Source organism: Vigna angularis, chromosome 1 (assembly GCF_016808095.1).
Source record: "Vigna angularis cultivar LongXiaoDou No.4 chromosome 1, ASM1680809v1, whole genome shotgun sequence".
Classification (NCBI taxonomy): domain Eukaryota; kingdom Viridiplantae; phylum Streptophyta; class Magnoliopsida; order Fabales; family Fabaceae; genus Vigna; species Vigna angularis.
The window spans coordinates 17,202,927-17,222,890 of NC_068970.1; the positions used below are offsets into that span (position 1 = coordinate 17,202,927).

The 19,964-nt window shown below is 32.6% G+C and overlaps 1 protein-coding gene across 1 annotated transcript; it reads left to right on the top strand.

Annotated features, from left to right (window-relative positions):
* Positions 1-458: 458 nt before the first annotated feature.
* Positions 459-4,659, top strand: LOC108323192 (leucine-rich repeat receptor-like serine/threonine-protein kinase BAM1). Its single transcript, XM_017555559.2, has 2 exons — positions 459-3,419; positions 3,991-4,659. Exons 1-2 carry the CDS (start codon positions 833-835, stop codon positions 4,443-4,445), a joined length of 3,042 nt encoding a protein of 1,013 aa, XP_017411048.2. The 5' UTR covers positions 459-832; the 3' UTR covers positions 4,446-4,659.
* The last annotated feature ends 15,305 nt before the right edge of the window (positions 4,660-19,964 follow it).

Here is a 19,964-nt window from a genome sequence, read left to right on the forward strand (position 1 = left end):
TGTATTTTATAGGATCTTACACACCTCGTTACTCATTACCAATATGAAACTAATGTGCATTCGTCATTACCAAATTAGATTAGTTGTGTCATGCAAAAGAAACCATAGACGAAAGGTTGGGCACGAGAAGGGACCAAATTTGTTGAAAGAAACTTGAATGTTGTGACACTTCAGAAAATGCCAATAATATATTTTGTTTTCTTCACGTACTTTCTGTCCACGATGAGATAATAAAAATTCTAGAAAAGAAGACTACACTAACCGTAATTAGTCAAATAAAATAATATAAAGATAAAGTGACAAATGTATAAATGCGTGAGCATTAAAGGACAGTGGTAGAATTAGAAAGGACAAACTAAAATTTGTGTAATGGTACAAAACAGAACAATTCATAAATGAGTTACCTAACACAAACCTCAAAACATGCAGTAGACATACTATAGGTATTCTACGGAGAGCTTTTCTGGAATTTTTTAGCTAATGATTTGTTGTTACAGTATACACTGTTTCAATCGTTGGAAATGTGAAGGTATGGTATGATTTGCAAGGGTGAAAAAAGAAAAAAGAAAAGGGAAAGAGGAAGATGGTTAAGATTGTAAGTATGTGTGAGTGTTGGAAGGGGATAAAGATGGGAGGGTCTGCTGGACATGGCTGAACATTGGCTCAGTCCTCATCCACTCACTCTGCTAAGGGGTCAGTGATCAGTAGCAGTCACACAAACAAACACACAATACAACATGTACACTCACTCACTCACCCTTTAACTCACTTCCCTCCTCATTTTCATTTTCGTTTTCCTTTCCATTTCTCCATTTCTCCATTCCAACACAAAATGCGACTCTTCCTTTGTTCTCTCTTCTTCTTCCTCTTCCATTCTCACACACTCCATGCTGCGCGCATCTCAGAATATCGCGCGCTTATCTCTTTTAAAGCGTCTTCCATAACCGACGACCCTACCAATGCTCTCTCCTCCTGGAACACCACCACTCCCTACTGTTCCTGGTTCGCTGTCACGTGCGACTCCCGCCGCCACGTCACCATCCTTAACCTCACCTCCTTGTCCCTCTCCGGCACACTCTACGATGACCTCTCCCACCTCCCTTTCCTCTCCTACCTCTCCCTCGCCGACAACCAGTTCTCCGGTCCAATCCCCTCCTCCTTCTCCGCACTCTCCGCCCTCCGCCATCTCAACCTCTCAAACAACGCCTTCAACGCCACCTTCCCCTCCAACCTCGCCCGCCTCGCCAATCTCCAAGTCCTTGACCTCTACAACAACAATATGACCGGTCCCCTCCCCCTCGCCGTCGCCGCCATGCCCCTCCTCCGCCACCTCCACCTCGGCGGCAACTTTTTCGCCGGCCAGATCCCTCCCGAGTATGGCACCTGGCAGCACCTCCAGTACCTCGCCGTCTCCGGCAACGAGCTCACGGGAAACATCCCTCCGGAGCTTGGAAACCTCACCGCGCTTCGCGAGCTCTACATTGGCTACTACAACGCTTACTCCGGCGGCATCCCGCCGGAAATTGGAAACCTGTCCCAGCTTGTCCGTTTCGATGCCGCGTATTGCGGACTCTCCGGCGATATTCCGGCTGACCTCGGAAGGCTTCAGAATATGGACACGCTCTTTCTTCAGGTGAATGCGCTCTCCGGCTCGCTCACTCCTGAGCTGGGGAACCTGAAGAGTCTCAAGTCGATGGATCTGTCCAACAACGTTCTCTCCGGCGAGGTTCCGGCCAGCTTTGCGGAGCTCAAGAATCTCACTTTGCTTAACCTCTTCCGGAACAAGCTCCACGGTGCGATTCCAGAATTTGTCGGAGAGCTACCGGCGCTGGAGGTTTTGCAGCTATGGGAAAACAACTTCACGGGAAGCATTCCTCAGAGTCTGGGAAGAAATGGAAAACTCACTCTCGTTGATCTTTCTTCGAACAAGTTGACGGGAATGCTTCCTCCTGATATGTGCTACGGGAATCGTCTTCAGACTCTGATAACTCTCGGGAACTATCTGCTCGGTCCCATTCCCGATTCGCTTGGGAAGTGCGAGTCTCTGAATAGGATTCGAATGGGTGAGAACTTTCTTAATGGTTCTATTCCTGTTGGTCTATTTGGGCTTCCCAAACTCACCCAAGTAGAGCTTCAGAACAATCTTCTCACTGGACAGTTTCCTGAGGGTGGTTCCGTTGCTGTTAATCTCGGTCAGATCAGTCTCTCTAATAACAAGCTCTCTGGGCCGTTGCCACCCACCATTGGAAACTTCACCAGCATGCAGAAGCTTCTTCTCGACGGTAACAAGTTTTCGGGTCAAATCCCTTCGCAGATAGGCAGGCTGCAGCAGCTCTCCAAGATTGATTTTAGCCATAATCAGTTTTCGGGCCCCATTGCTCCCGAGATAAGCAAGTGCAAGCTTTTGACCTTCATTGACCTCAGCCGAAATGAGCTCTCTGGTGAGATTCCAAATCAGATAACTGCCATGCGGATATTGAATGATCTCAACCTTTCAAGAAACCATTTAGTTGGCTCAATTCCAGGCTCCATAGCTTCAATGCAAAGTTTAACATCTGTTGATTTTTCCTACAACAATCTCTCTGGTTTGGTTCCAGGAACCGGGCAGTTCGGCTACTTTAACTATACCTCTTTCCTAGGAAACACTGAACTCTGTGGTCCTTATTTGGGTCCTTGTAAAGACGGGGTTGCCAATGGCCCTCGTCAACCTCATGTTAAAGGTCCTCTCTCTTCTTCGTTGAAGCTTCTTTTAGTTATAGGGTTGCTTGTGTGCTCCATCGCATTTGCTGTTGCGGCAATAATCAAAGCTCGGGCTTTGAAAAGGGCTAGTGAAGCTCGTGCGTGGAAATTAACTGCGTTCCAGCGTTTGGACTTCACTGCTGATGATGTTATGGACTGCTTGAAGGAGGACAACATAATAGGAAAAGGAGGTGCAGGCATTGTGTACAAAGGTGCAATGCCGAATGGGGATCAGGTTGCTGTGAAAAGGTTACCTGCCATGAGCAGGGGATCTTCGCATGATCATGGTTTCAATGCTGAGATTCAGACATTGGGGAGGATTCGACACAGACACATTGTTAGACTGTTGGGTTTCTGTTCAAACCACGAGACAAATCTCTTGGTGTATGAGTATATGCCTAATGGAAGTTTGGGTGAGGTTCTTCATGGCAAGAAAGGTGGTCATTTGCATTGGGACACAAGGTATAAGATTGCTGTGGAGGCCGCGAAGGGCCTGTGCTATCTACATCATGACTGTTCGCCACTCATTGTCCATCGAGATGTTAAATCCAACAATATCCTTCTTGATTCTAACTTTGAAGCTCATGTTGCGGACTTTGGGCTCGCTAAGTTCCTGCAAGATTCTGGAACATCTGAATGCATGTCTGCAATTGCCGGTTCGTATGGATACATAGCTCCAGGTAATATTATGAAATTCAACATAATTGATGATTTATACGTTGAACTAGCGTGACTAACAGCCTTTTTTTCTATATGGAGTCCTTAACGGTCGGAGTTTGTCTCATGTCCCTCAACATCATTGGCTTAGGGGTAGAACCGAACTGTATCAACACTGCTGTTTGTTTTAGACGTTTTATGTGCCTAATTAATTAATAAACGCTATATGTTGCCTTCCTTGACTCGTTTTCGTTTTCGTCGCACACTAATAACGACCGCTTTCATTTGTCCTCTAATTTATGTTGCTTCAAAATACTGTTACTGTTTAAAGCAAACATTAACCGAGTGTGTCATTTGAGTCTTCATCGTAGCCCCCACCCTATAATTAGGAAGTCCTGCAGTCATAGATTAATCATAGATTAAAGATTTTCACAATTAAAAACAGATGGTGATTAACTGGCAACATGTACGTCAAACTAAATATATAAAATATTCGCATGGCCTTAGCATTCATTTTTTGTTAATTGTTTTCAATTAATGTGGCTGCTTTTTTTGTTCGTGGTCATTGATTTAAGTTTGTGATTTTGACTGCAGAGTATGCCTACACGTTAAAAGTTGATGAGAAAAGCGACGTTTACAGCTTTGGAGTTGTTCTTTTGGAGCTTGTAACAGGCAGGAAACCAGTTGGGGAGTTTGGTGATGGTGTGGACATTGTGCAGTGGGTGAGGAAAATGACGGATTCAAACAAGGAAGGAGTTCTAAAGGTTCTTGATCCTAGACTTCCATCAGTTCCTCTCCATGAGGTGATGCATGTTTTCTATGTAGCCATGCTATGTGTTGAAGAACAGGCAGTGGAGCGACCTACTATGCGAGAAGTTGTTCAAATTCTCACCGAGCTTCCAAAGCCACCGAGCTCTAAACAGGGGGACTTGACGGAGTCCTCTCTGTCATCATCTAACATTTTAGAGTCTCCAACCACGGAATCCAAGGAACCTAAAGATAATCAACGCCCTCCTCAGTCTCCACCACCCGATCTTCTTAGCATTTGAAGGGATATATGTTTGGAATGGGATGTGTTTCATATTTTTCTCTTTTGGGTTGTGATAGCTTATCTAGTTGCGTTCTTCAGTTTTTTTCTTCTTTTTGGGGTTGGGTTTCTGCTAAGGTGTTAAATGTTTGAATATTTCTTTACAGTAATGGTTTGCAATTTGTACATTAGGATCGGTGGGAGTATTTTGTTATATAAATTCTCTGTCTTCATCATGTAGCACTTGTTGTTTTATGGTACGGCCTTTTGCTGTTCTGATCCTGCACCGGGGAACAGTGTAAGCATCGTGAGAAAGTCTTGTTCTTTTATGGGGTACCACTGACAGGAGGGTGAAAGAGACATGCAGTGACACTTGATATTAAAGAAAGAAATGTGTACATGTTTCAAAACAGTATTTATGAAATGATACTGACAAAATAACCAAATAAGCTTTCAAAATTTAGAGTCACACAAAAAACTTTATGGACAGTATCTATTTATGACACAAATAAAATATAAACTTATATTTAGTAGAGAATTGCTTTCTATAAGCCTTCTGTATTTAAGAAATAGAGTACATACACAATGAGATTTTTATATGGGAAAGAATTATTACAATTTACTAAGTAAAAATTGTGATCTTATTACGGTGTTACTTAAAATAAAAAACCGAGTCTTAATTTCTGATATTAAAGTGTTATATACCCATTAAAAAGTGTGCAGACTCCAAACTACTCCATACCGTCTTTATACAATTGAGTTTTAGTAATATGATAGTTCCTTGGAAGTTCTACGACGTGCTACCAGCTGTAATTTACGAAAAGAAATGCTTGCAGGTTTGGAAAGTGATAACTTAGCAATGGAGTAACAGTTGTGCAACTTAGCGTGAACCCACAATAACTGGTTGTGGAGTGTGGACCATGATTTGAAGTATGGTTGCAATGCATTGCATGCATAAGGTGAGGATGGTCGTATAGGGAATTCTAGCATGGACGTTTTACTTTGGGATTTCGGAAATGGCCCGAGTAAGGTATGCACGTGACACACGTTAGAAAAGATTGGTTTGTTACGATTAGAGTGAGGGTGCATTTGTGGTAGTTGAAACTGTTATATAGTTGTAACAGATATACATTGATATTTTGGGTAAGTGGGCAAACCCTTTTCCTGGGATGGCCAAGCCATCTACCATACCTAGCTGAGGAGAGGTTTGACATGGTTTGAATTAGAGAGTCCCTGGTTGGTGCGTCATAACTGAGAGAAAAGAAAGAGCCATGTGAAATTAAAAAAAATTGGGGCCAACCTGCCCCCTGCCATTTCCTAAAGGGAAAAACCAGGACAAAATTCCACTCTCTGTTCAGTTGGGTTGGTTGTGGAATCAGGATCTATAATATTAGACTAAATCAAACGACAACGTTGCTCGCTTAAATAACCTTTTGATCCTGAAATCAAACCAAATTTTAAAACGACATTGCATGCAGACAGATTGATTTTGCTTGCTACCACCATCATGATGAGATGTGATGGCATTCAATGGAGTGCAACATTTGGGCCACAACTCACACAAAAACGGCTCCACTCTACCAATCATGCCTTCGTAAATTACATCCAACTTTGATCATTAATACTATTCCACTCCACACAAATTCCCCTTTTTAAACAAGCTTATTTCGTGATTAATTGTTCGGCTTCAAGTCAAATTTAACTGCTTTAAGAACCACAAACATAAATACTGTCAATTTACGGAAAGCATGAAAGAGAGAGCGGTGCGAGAGATATACATTAGAGTGTTTGTTGACTATCATAAATAAATATATCATTCTTATTATGTTCTACATTTACATGATACTTTTTTAGTCGATCCAACACAAAAGGGATATGGAACCTCTAAAGAATACATGGTTTCGAAGGATCCTAAGGAGAAAAAAACAAACGTTGATGCATTATTACTCTATGATTGAGGAACTGAAATTTGGAATCTTGACACTGAATACAACCTATTGTATGATAAATCATTCCCAAGTTTAGTACTGGGGGAAAGAAAAATCCAATATAATATTTCACACTAAAACTAAAGCACCTCGACATGGCTTTGAAATTCAAATTGTTTGTGTCGAAGAAGGAACAAATAATGAAAATCGAAGGTAAATAAAAAATCGAAAGTTGAAACTTGAAAGACAGCAAAGCTAATTCGGTACCAAAATGACAAACAACTTTACCCCAAAATCTGTGAAAAGAAGATTAAGCAGTGGAGGGTGTTGCACTTTTTGTACAAAGGTTTTCTGTTTGGTTGGACCTATTTGTGTTGTCGAATATAATATCATATCACCCACTATATTCTCCTCTATTTTTAACTTTGATGTTATCTGTTCCTTTCACTGGTTTTTATTTGTCTTATGTTTCTTTTGAGATTCAATGTTGTTCAAAGATCTCACTCGTTTTGTTTATGTGTAGAAAGATCTGAACTGGGAATTTCATTGCTAAAGGAATTTTTGAGATTAACATAGTCTTCACTATTCAAAGTTAGAAGAGATCATTTTGAAAGACTCACAGAAAGTTAAGACCAGATATACGCCGATACACACCCATGTGGTTATTATCGCTAAAATATTTAATTCATTAATTATACTCAACTTAATTTAATTTTTTTCTGTAAAGTTTTATATTATGCTATGGTAAATGAAAAAATTATTTATGTCCTATTAGTCATTGCTATGCTACTGATAGAATTGTTCTAGTTCGTACTAAAGTTTGATTGCAAGAGTACCAAAGAATTTGTAACAAATCATTGAGCAAGAGAAGAGATGCACCAAATGACAATACGAAGGGAAAGTAAATAAACATTATAGGTGTAAAATATTTATCCCGATAATTTTAGTGGTTTTCCTATTTTTTTATCTAAAAAAATTAAATGAGACATTGCTTGAAAAAATTAGATTCAATTCCATCCAAATCATTGTCGTGTTGTGTCGATATTTCATACTGTTAATATAGAGCTGAGTTATTTTTTTTTTGTCAAAGATGTAAATTGCATGAAAATTAATGGGAACGAATTTCCGAATAATAGCTGAACAAGAGTAAATACACAGAATAATAAGAAAAAAAAGTTAAAAGATTTTCCAAATTGAGAAAATAAATAACATTGTTTAATAGCTAGTGATTGACTAAGAAAGGGAGAGAAGAAATAGAAAGCGTAAAATATCATTTGCTTATTTTAAAGAATAAAAACATTATAGGGACAATTTAGGGTTTAGGGTTGTTTCAGAAAGTTATTTCTTTAATTAATAATTATCTAATTAAGTGGGTTATGGGTTTATATTATAACGTATTTTAGAAACAAAATACATTTTTTTATAATAATTTAGAAGAAAAAGGATTTAATTCAAATTATATTTACTTGATTATTTAAATATTATGTTGACATGACTTTCTCATTATTTAAATATTAATAATTGGAATATGAAGTTATCTTTTGGCGGAAAATGAAATAAATATTTTGATTCTGAGTACTTTTCTTTTGGTAATTTATAATGCATTATAATTAACATTTGCAGTGCACCTTTCCATTTATGCTCTGTTAACAAATTCAACATAAATGAATCCCATGACTATGATAATTAAAAATCATAACAATTATAAGTAACATAACATTTAGGAGCAAACCCAACATACAATATTACATAATATTTAATATTATTGAACAAATTACTAAAAAAATGATAGAACAATAGATGATAGTTGCGTCTATGTTAGAATTCAATTTCATTTTAATAGACGGCGTGTCTGAAACAATTAAAAGAAATAATATGTATTTAAATTGTTTTGAATATAAAGTCTTAAAAAATGTATGTGAAAATAGTTTAGTATAACATCATACAATTTATCCATTAATGTTGTTAAAAGAAGAAAAGAAGAAAATGTGGTGGAAATGATATGAGTAGTGGTAGAATGGAAATAATGTTGGTAGTTTAGGTACCTGCAATAAAAGCAGTTGATAAAGAATGAAAAGTACAATTGTGTAGTGTAGTTGGGATGATTGATTATCCTGTGGTAGCCCACACCATTTTCATATCATCATTGTTTCATCTCATTACTCTCCTTTGACTTCATTTAATTCTGCAGAGAGCTGCACTAATTACTGCTCTGCATTCTATTACATATGAGATCACTCTCAGCAAACTCTCCCACCTTCATTATTCAATTCAACTCTCAACCAAACCCAAACTTCTACTATTTTCAGTTAATTATTATATTTCTGAATATTGCTTCATAAATGAAAATGTCTGCAAATATAAGAAAAACAGAGAAAAAAGCATTCGAATACCAACGTGACTTTATTGTTTTTAAACAAAGTCAATGCAACAGTTAAAGTTAAAAAACTTTTCTCCTATAAGATGTATTTGAACTTGCTTTATACAAACTGAAGATTTGTGATGCAAAGTTTAGAGTCCGTTTTCCCTTGTTTGAATTGGTTCTTTAGAGTGTGAAAAAGGATAGAGAGAAAGAGGAAAAAAGGAAAGTTGTGAGTTGATAGGTGCACATGGCTCCAACAATAATACGAATAAAGCAGTTTGCCCTGAACGTAAGTCCACTTCCACAGCCCCACTCCCTATTTCACACCATCCAAATTTTTGACCCAAAAAGAAAAAACGTATTTTAGAAACAAATACTCTACTTGGGAGATAGGTTTCTTCTGAGAAGACATTTGAATATTAATAATTTTGCTGCGAATGAGGAGTGAGGAGTGTTATAGAAGGACAGTGGCAGACATAACGAACACTGTGGGGTCACAACCATGAATCCGAAGACCAAAAGAGATGATAATTTGAACATTTTTAAGCCAAAATTAAAAAATTCTTAAGTAAAAGATAAGATAGAATAAAAGGAACCCAGAAATCATGCAAACGATCCACGAGTGTTTGTGCATGATTGTTTTGGCAATCATTTGCGTGGCGCATATCCTTCTCATCAACACTATATATGTTACTTACCAAGTAATCATTCACAATGGTAAAAGAAAAACAATAGAGAATGGAACTTTCTGCAGATGAAGAAAGATAGAAATATAGTATTAAATAAAACTAGCTTTTCTAAAATTAAATGGGTAAATATTTTTTGAGGTATATGAACAATTATATTTGTGGTACCATTTTCTTTTGTGATGGAATTTTACCTACCGATTGACAAAGCACGCATGTGCCTCGTCATCAACATTAGTGGGAGTAGGAGGAAAAATAGACAATTCTCAAAATCCGTGACTCAGTTTGTCTATTTTCTTGTTTCTCCCTCACATTCAATAGAAAAGTATAACTTTTTACAAGAAACAACAAGCATAGATCTGGCTAGTACTCTATAAATAAATTGTCCAATACATTCTTTGTTATATAACTTAAACACTCTAGAAGAATTGTGATTGAAACCTCTAAGTTTTGTAATTATTAGTTTCTGAAAACTACAGTCGAATATGATACCATAAAACTAATCATCAAAAATACAAATTTAAGTTAATTGACAAACCAAAGAGCTGTAAATAAAAATTCGTATTTTTTAAAGAAATTAGATGTGCAATAATTTCTTGAATAATTAAAAACGTACTCTTATCCTTTGTTTGAAAGAAAGAGAACATGGGAAGAATAGGTGGGTTAAAAAGATATTAAAAAATGGGAAGCATAGTTAAAATAAAGTTACTTCTTGACTGAAAAAAAAAAGTATAAAAGAAATACTTTTTTTAAGACTATTTATAGTTTAAAAGAAGAATTGTTTTTAGATTTTTAGTAGAATTGTTTTTAGATTTTTAGATTTTTAGAAGAATTGTCTTGTGTGATACCAAGACAAAGATGTAAAAGGAAGTAGATGTGGTGAATGATTTTTAACAATTTGTTTATTCCTTATGGTATACTATTTTTCCTCCCAGACTATGAAACTCTGTTAATGTACTATGCAAAGAGTTAGGTTGAAAAACCTACTGTATATTAAATTAGGCACCCTACGCTTTGAAGGCAGATAAATTATTAACATTTAGAAGGTACAGAATTGAAAAAGGGTTTGAAAACAATAGGAGATACAAAATTGATAAAGGGTTTGAAAACAAGATTGAGAAAAGTTGTGAGATAAGCCTCCTCTATTAATAAAAATATTCTTAAACTTAAATAAAATTATAAATTTATAAAATTACGTACAATTTTATAATTTTATAAGTTTATAGTTTTAAAAAAAATTAATTGTATAATCTTGTGATTTCATGATTTTATAATGTCAGACCTCATTAAAAACGCACCCAAAAATCCTCTGAACGGACGTCAGGTGTCAAGTGAAGAGGATCCGGAAATCAGATAGTGGAAGACAGGTGTCGGCAGATGAGCGAACACTCGTTTTGACGTGGGAAGGAAAACTTGATTTTTAGAAAATTCACGTCACACTCTCTGCATGCACCCTTCTTTCCCAGAATCTGAAAATCTCATTTCTCCTCCTTCTCTCTAAAAACTCTCCCTTCTCTCTGCGAAACCTCACCCTTTCTCTTCTCTGATCTTCGTTCAGGCACCGTAGAAGCACTTCCGACGTCAAGAGCTTCAGTTTGAACCGATCGGTTTTGGGTTCTGAACTGGTAAGTTCTTCTTCTCCTTTAGTCGTTCGTTCTCTGACACATGCAAACCAAGTTCTGGTTGCATGAGTTCATAATCTAGTTCTGAGCCATTTTGGAATGTCTTGAAGTGTCTGTATCCATTGGTTCCGGCCTAGAGTCTTAGTACTTGGCATGGTCTTTTCGGTGTTCGGTTGGAGCTCTCAAGAGTCAGTTCATTTAATTGGCTCACTTTGTAATTAACGTTCGCTCCATTCGTTTCTTGCGATATCTATTGCACTCGGTTTCTTTCTCAAACTGATAGTAAACCTCTCGGCCTTAGTCTGTTCTGGAACGGGAGACCTCTCGGTCACACTCCAAGCGTTCGGTCTATTTAAAAGTGAAAGTTGAACATTCGGTAATTGGTATCCTTACGGATCTTTGTGCGAAATGTTTAAGTGAGATGATTATTAATGAAAGATGAAGAGAATATGATATGGATGAAATGTTTTGGATTATGGACGAGCGTTCCGGGGAGGAATGACTCATTATTGTATATTGGAATTGGTAAAGTATGAATGTGGGCATGCTAAGCTGGTGGTTCATCCTGATGTTCCGTGATTACTCGTCCTCACGTAGAGGAGGGTAAGTCATGTGTGGGAACGACATGAGGTTCTAGTCCTTATGGTTAATTTGGACAGATAGGACTAACCTCGGATGGCAACTGTTGAGGTATCCCAGTTACTACATCACCCGGGTGCACGAACGTCGTAGCTACACAGATTTCATACAGTCCGGACAGTCAGTCTAGTATTAGGCTTTGCATGAAACGTATGATGAATTATCTTGTTTAGTTGATTGTGTGAAATGTATGTTTATACATAAATTAAATTATATAAGCTTACCTTGTGTTTCCTGTCTTGTCTGTTTTGTACGTTCGTCTTTGTCATTGAAATGATCATCCGTGTGGATGTGAGCAGAAGGAGACGACCTGCTGGAAGAGGCGCTGGAAGAAGAAAACTTAGTAGAAGTAGAAGTTAAGACCGAACAGTAGAACCGTTCGGTCAATAGTGGTATGATAGTAAGGTGATCGTTCGATCACCTTCTCCTTTTGTTTTTATATGACCGTTCGGTGTTGGCTTTTGTAAACCGTTCGGTCAGAATTGCTTATCTTGTACAGTTTAAGTTTGTAGCTCTTTGTAAGGCCGTTGGACCATAACCGTACGTTCTACTTTAGTGTAAGACTGATCTGTATTATTATTTAATATGATTATTCTATTATATAGTTTTAAACTGTACTTTTGGGATGTTACATATAATTTTATATTTTATTAATTTTCTTTAGATTTAAGAATAATTTTAATTAAATATGAGAAATCGATAAGAAATATTTAAACGATGACTATACAAGATAACTATGGCATCATATAATTAACATAAAAATCTAACTGTAAAGACTCAATTAAAAAGTTGTTTTAATCATACAAATGGTTTTTCTTCTTATCACTTCTCTCAAATAGGTTTCTCACTTTTTGTAGTTATTTTAAATATTTTGAATATTTTTCTATTTATTTTTATTTTTCAAATATATAAAAATTGTTATATGTCAAGCTAACATTGTGTCACGTGACAATGACAGTGTGACGTGCATGTGTTATTTTCAGACCAAGTCTCAATTTGATGTCTGTATTTTTATTTTGTCTCTTTATTTTTATTTTGTCTCAATTTAGTTTTAATTTTTTTAAAAATTAAATAATTTTTCTCTTCCAAATTCAACTAAAATTTAATTTATATATAACTCTTTACAAATATTTTTATTAAAATTAATATTTTTATTAGATATTTTAAAAAAGATTACGTTTATTTTTATTTATATATTTAGTTAATTATATAAATGTTAATTATGTTCTTTAATATATCTATAAGAGTTTAAATAAAATAGTGACATTACACGTTGGTGTAAATTTTTTAAATGATGTGACTCGATAAACAAATTATTAATGTCAAATTTTATTTTTTTTAAAAATAAAAAATTAGAGAAAATTTTTATAGAAATGATAATTAAAGGTAGTTTCTTCTTCCATTACTTTCACATTCGTTATAATTTCTACATAATTTTTTCCATTTTTTATTTTAAAAAAGTGAAATTCCACATGATTAGTTTGTTCACTATTTTTTTAGCTCTTATAGGTATATTTAAATAACATAATTAACATTTATATAATTAACTAAATATAAATATAAATAAACTTAATCTTGTTAAAAATATTTAATAAAAACATCAATTTTAATAAAAATATTTGTATAACATTTATATACAAATTAAATTTTGTTTTGAATTTGGGATAGACAACATTATTTAATTTTTTAAAAAAGTTATGACTAAATTGAGATAAAATAAAAATACAGTGATCAAATTAAGACTAATGCAATAACATGTGGTTTGATAATGACACCTGATATTATCATTGTCACGTCACACTGTCATTGTCACGTGGCACAATGTTAGTTTGACATTTAACAATATTTTTATTTTATTAAAAATAAATAAAATAATAATTAAGAAACTTTAAAAAAACAAGTGACCTATGATACCTTCTTTAAGGGTGTCAGTATGGAACTAACGGAAAAGACCTAATTACTTTAATTTTAAAAAATAAAAATCTAATTAAAACAAAAAATAAGTAAGAGACATATTTAAGAAAAGTAAAAAAAAAGTATGAACTATATGTATGATTAAATTTAAAATGTTTTAAAGTGTTAAAAGACTCAATAAACTAGATAAATTTAGCAAAAACTCAATTGAAAGCTTTTAAATTTAAGATATCCTTTTATAAAACATTTATTAATAACTATATTTATTAATATAACTATATAACTATTAGTAAAAAGAATATTGTTTTGATAATTACTTAATTTTTTTTGTGTATGTATTTTATTGTTGATTTTACTCTAATTAATTTAAATTATTTAATCATTTAGGTTTTAATAATTTTTTTTAATTCAATTAATTGTATCTAATAAAAAAGTTTATTTATTATAAAATTGTTAAAAAAATAATTATTTTAATATTTTTGTGAATATACTTTTTTTTAAATTAAATAATATGTTTTATTTTAATAATTTTTATAATAATTATAATTTATTTTATTTTTATTACCATTAGACAAATAAATGCATGTGTTTTCATTAATACTATTAATATTCACTTAAGAGTGTTTTGTGTACTTCTTTATATTAACTCATGCATTACAATATATATTTGCATTATTAACAGTATTTTTCATATTATGAAAATAATATGTATAACATTAACAAAAAAAATCCTTTTTAGTAATATATAAATTATTATTATTTTATCATTTATTTTTAAATTAAACTAACTACTTATAATAACAAAATCTATCTATAAAATTAATAAAAAACTGTCAACAATAAAATTGTTTATACTTATTTTTATAACTGTGTTTTTTTCTTATAATATAATAATATTTTTTATTTTAATAATTATAATAATAATATTTATTAATTTAAGCCAACTTCTTCAAATTTGTATTGGACCAAATTAATTTACGAGTTTTAATCTATTTTAATTATTCTAGTCACAATGTATATGAGGAGGAGGTATGTGTTAATATAAAATTATTTCAAAAGTGTAAGAGAAGTTTGTTTGAAAAAATAATAAATAAATAAATAGAAATTTTGCTAATTTAAAAAATATATGATAAAATAAATAAAAGAAAAAAGTAAATAATAAATAACAGGAAAAAAAAAGAAGAAAAGTGAGAAAAAGGAAGAAAAGAATAAAAAAGATGATTCCAACCTTTTTTTTATACTATACCCCACTATTATTCTTTTTACACTTTATTTGCTTGGACGAATAGTCTAAATCCATTTTCCTATCCACACCACACTGTTTTTCTTTTCATCCGTCATTTGAATATTGGACTTGTAGACCAAGGCCATATTTAATATCCACAACAGTTTTGTTTTTCACACCTTGTCTTATTATGTTAAAAGTCCAATCCACGTTTTTTTTATTTACACCCCGAAATTTTCTTTTTTCATCCATTCTGGAGACACATTTTCTACCTACACCACCCTTATTTTTTTTCACTCATTTTCCTAATGGGCTAACAAGCCCAACACATTTCAACACTTATACCACCCATTTTTCTTTCTACATCCCTTTCTCAATAGGCTAATAAGTGCAAGATGTTTTCTATTCCCACCTCCCCTATTTTCTCTTTTCACCCCCCCTTTTACATTGAGTTTATGGTCAAACACATCTCAAATCGAGTTGGATAGGATCCACTTAATTCTAATCAAGTGAAACCAGCTTAAGTTAAACCTCAAATCAAGTGACTTGTATTATATAAAATTAAAGAAAATAAATTTTAAATATGGCCAAATTGAGCTATAAATAATAAAATTTCATGTTTCCTCCCAGCATAAGTCCATTAAGGACCGTTTTTGAAATAAACGTGGGGGGAGAAGAATCATATTTAGGATTTTTGTTTTTTTTTCTTTTTTTTTCAAGTTTCACATTTTGTTTTCAATTTAAAAAACATTGTGATTTCTTTTAAGAAAATTGTGAAAATATTAACTATTTACTCAATGAAACTTTTAAACATGTGTCATAAGAAATCAACCTAAAATATTTTCTTGTTTTTAATAAAACATTTTAATATTAGATTTTAGAATTTAATTTAATAATTGGAACAATCACAATTATGTAATATGAATCATGCTTTATACTGAATGGATTCTTTAATTAATTAAAAGTCAACCTAATTGATTCATAGTTATAAATTATTAATGAAGTTAATTTTAGAATTACTTGGTTGAATATAAAAAAAAGAAGGATAATTGTTTTTCCAAAAATAACACAAAGAAAATAATATATTTGATTTCTAAAATCTTTGCTCGTTAATTCTTTCTTTCAAAACTTTTTAAGTCTTTATATCGTAAATTTTTCTCACATTTGTCTTGGCCATATTACAACCTTTGAAAAGTTCTAATGATCTTTGAATGCATGTTTTTCAAAAGTATGTGAATATTAGAATCTTGCTAAGTTATGGTAGTGTTTACTTAGATGAGTATTTTGAGCTAAAACACAAGTCTAAACACTTGAGAGAGCACTGATGAGAGAATATACATTTTAACTTGAATGATCTCTTTTTATTCTTGATTTCTTGGTAAATCCAAAAGAATAACTCATGTGCTTAAATAGAGTTTTCTCATTCGCATGATTCATGGTAACTTGATTTAAAAAGTTGATTTGTTTCTAATAAGTTATTCTCCTTTGGTTTAATGTTGATATGAATATTAACCCAGAATAAAGTTTTGAAATTACAAAGTTTTGCCTAGAAGTACAAAAGGATAAGTGTAAGGGTGCGGTGAATGTATATTTATCCCCTCAGTCTTTAGTCTTGGATTCTTAATTAGTTTTTGCAGTTTAAAAGAATATTTTAGTTATAATTTGTTATAATTAGGTTTATTGAGCATAAGATATAAATGATCTTTAGAAATTTTGAGGTGTATTAATGCAATTGTAGCTAAGTTGAGCTCGTGGAGGTGTGAAAATAAATTGGTTAAATTTTCAAGAAACCTTAAAGATAAAACCAAGAATAACAAATAATTAAAACCACAAGAAGTCAAATGCTAATGGTCATCGGCAAGTGTAGTTGAGCTCGTGGAGGTGTGAAAATAAATTGGTTAAATTTTCAAGAAACCTTAAAGATAAAACCAAGAATAACAAATAATTAAAACCACAAGAAGTCAAATGCTAATGGTCATCGGCAAGTGTATCGAATCTTTTAAATAATATAAAAAGATAAGACCAAATATCGTTTCCCAAGATACTCATGTAACACTATATAATTGTACGATTAACAACTCATCTAGACTAAAGAATATAAGATTATGTGTAAAAAAAATAAAATAGCAAAGAAATAAAAGGTGAACTTTGATAGTTGGAGACACTTAGAAGAAGGGAAATGTCAGAAATGGTATAAAATGACATTGTTAGTGATAGATTTCACTAACTTCGTTCTTGTGCACACATAAATAATCTTCTCTCCAACAAAACACTAAAGTCAGCCCATAAAAACACTCAAACCCTCATCCCTAAGGTGAAAGAGCCTAGGTTTCCTTAGTAAGCATCAATCCCTTGATTACTCAATAAACAAACCTGCAATAAGACTTAAGGTTTAAGACAACTAATGATTCATGTTTTATCTCGAAATAAAGGGTCTACTAGGTTTCTTATTCCAAGCCTAGGGTTCAACAAATACTTCCCAATACATAATAACCCACAAATTAAGCCATGAACGTCTTCATTACATGCAAGCATTAAGAACAGAAACAAGAAACTAACATTTAATGGAATATATATATATATATATATATATATATATATATATATATATATATATATATATATATATATAACTTTTTTTATTTTATTTCTTTTATAATTATAAAACAAAAATGTGATAAATAAATTGAAACCATAATAAAAAGTTTAAATAACTAAAAATTATTAAAATAAAGAAAACCCGAGTGTTTCAAACAATTTAAAAAAAAATTGCATCAATTTATAATGAATACGAGAAATTGAAAGAAACGGCAAAAATGAATGAAAATATCAAGTTCTAAAATGTTGAATTAAATTGAAAACAAGAATCATAAATAGATGAAGATGTTTAGAAGTATTTGAATGACAACTTAAAAACATGACGAAATAAATATAAACTTAAATTAGGTTGAAAATTTATTTAGACTTTAAGCCTAACACACCCCCTCACACCAAGATATATACATATCGCACGTAGGATTAGACATTTTTAATAGGTGGTCCGATAGCAGCCTGATAGCGGGTGAAACAATATGCCTAGCGAACAACAAATATCGCTACGATATGCTCTATCCATGACTCTAATACCATGTTAGAAGTGAACTTTAGAGTGAGGTTTGCACCCATAAAACCGACTTGTAGGATGAGGTTTGCACCCACTTATAAACTATGAATTGGCCTTATCTCTAGTGGATGCGGGACTTCCAACACCAAAAATTGAGTATAATATTAAATAAATAAATTAGATGATTCTAGAATGATTGCAATGTATAAAAGGTGGTGGTGAATACCGTGGGTATAAAAATGATACGTGATTAAGTATGAGAAACTATGATTGAATGGTTGGCCACCCACGTCTCGGGTTGCACACTATTAGACTTTGATTTTCTTCAATTTTCTCATATTAAATAATTTTTTATTATATTTCTCTTAAAAGAAAAACAAATGCAACGTGGATGGTTGATTGTATACCATGATTTTAAAATTATGAAAAAATACAACAAATCTAGTAAAATTGAATTATGCTATGTTTTTATTAAAAGATTCTAAATGCACGATTTATAAAGATGATAATTAGCATAGAAAATACTCTTAGATCAAAAAATAAATAATAAAATGACATACAAACTCAATCAAGTTTAGACTCACGTCAAACAATATCTAACCAAACTAAAATTAGGTTGATTTGACCTAGTCTAACAAGTTGGTTTGAATCCTAATTTTGTCATTAAGTTACAAATTACGAAAATTAAATAATTTATAATTAATGTAAAATATTTGAAAATCACTTTACAATTTAAAATATTTTAAAAACTCATACTGTTATAAAAATTATTTAGAAATTAATTAAAATTTTGTTATGGACCAAATTTAATCCTAAGTCACTTTAAAGAAGGGAACGGAACTTCGAGGGCACATTTTTTTATTCCAATCATTTGGTGGATCAATGAAAAGAAAAACTTATTAGAAGTGGATTGAAGTGGGCCATAAACAAATTGATACCACCAATAAACATTATATTTATTAGCTCACCCATTTATATATTGTTGCGTGTTAATGTTATGGTTGTACTTAGAGTGGCATTGGAAGTGAGAAGGCTTCCAAAAATTGATGATGTAAGAGTTTTCATTTTTTGTTTTTGTTTTGAAGGAGTTTTTGTAAAAATTATGTACGGAGAAATGTTATAATTTACAATGCATAGTTAGGTTATCCCACTGATATGATAGTTTTGATTTTTGCATAATTATTATAATTTAGAAACATGTTATTTCAACTTAATGATTATAACGACTTATTTTGAGTATATAAAAGTGTTAGGGATTATAAATTGAGGATTTGAAATAAAACAAAGTTTCTCTTAAAGAAGACGTTTAGTATAAAAAAAACTACTAAATGATATAACAAAATAGTTTTACATTATTATCATACCACAACTATCATATAACATAAAATAGTGTATAGGTATAATTAATGATTAAAATTGCTAATTACCAAATGCTTTGAAGTATCTTAAGAAATAAACCGTGTACCCTTTGAAAATTGTAAATAGACACGAGGAGATTAATTTGTTATTCTCACCGTAGAGCTTGAAGCTCTTTTCAAGGAACACTCACTAACCGAGATGAGAAAGAATGAAAAATCCTCCAATAGTAGCATAGAGAGTCAATTAAGAAAATATAGAATCTAAAAGTAGCAGTTTCAAAAAATGATCCAGTATTGCATGTGTCGGTTCATTTTTGTGAAATTATAACTTTAGTGTATGTGCGTGCTGCCACTTGTGTGGTTAGTTTCGATCATGGAAAATTTAAAATAAATCCCCAAACATTATAGTTATAAGATAGAGTAGCTAATCACGTTATTACAATTAAAAGTCAAGAAAGTTTATTTAAAGAATATTTGTGTATATAGGTTGAATAATCTGAATCCCTCGCCCTTGGGGGTAAAAGGGTATTTGAATGTCTAGAATGGCCAATCGTAGTTTAGATGCATCGCTTAAATAACTGAGTGGGATAAGAAGAACTTAAAAACATAAGTTGGTGCATGCGAATCTTTTTGATGTCCAGAGGTGCACGGGGTTTGGTATGAAATCATAAATTCAATTATTGAAATCGTTTTCGTGCCAAAGA

What these genes read in the sequence shown, in the direction of transcription:
- LOC108323192 (XM_017555559.2), top strand. Translation starts at nt 833, where the DNA reads ATGCGACTCTTCCTTTGTTCTCTCTTCTTCTTCCTCTTCCATTCTCAC. An exon ending in GTATGGATACATAGCTCCAG is followed by an intron (nt 3,420 to 3,990) that starts GTAATATTATGA and finishes TTTTGACTGCAG; the next exon opens with AGTATGCCTACACGTTAAAA.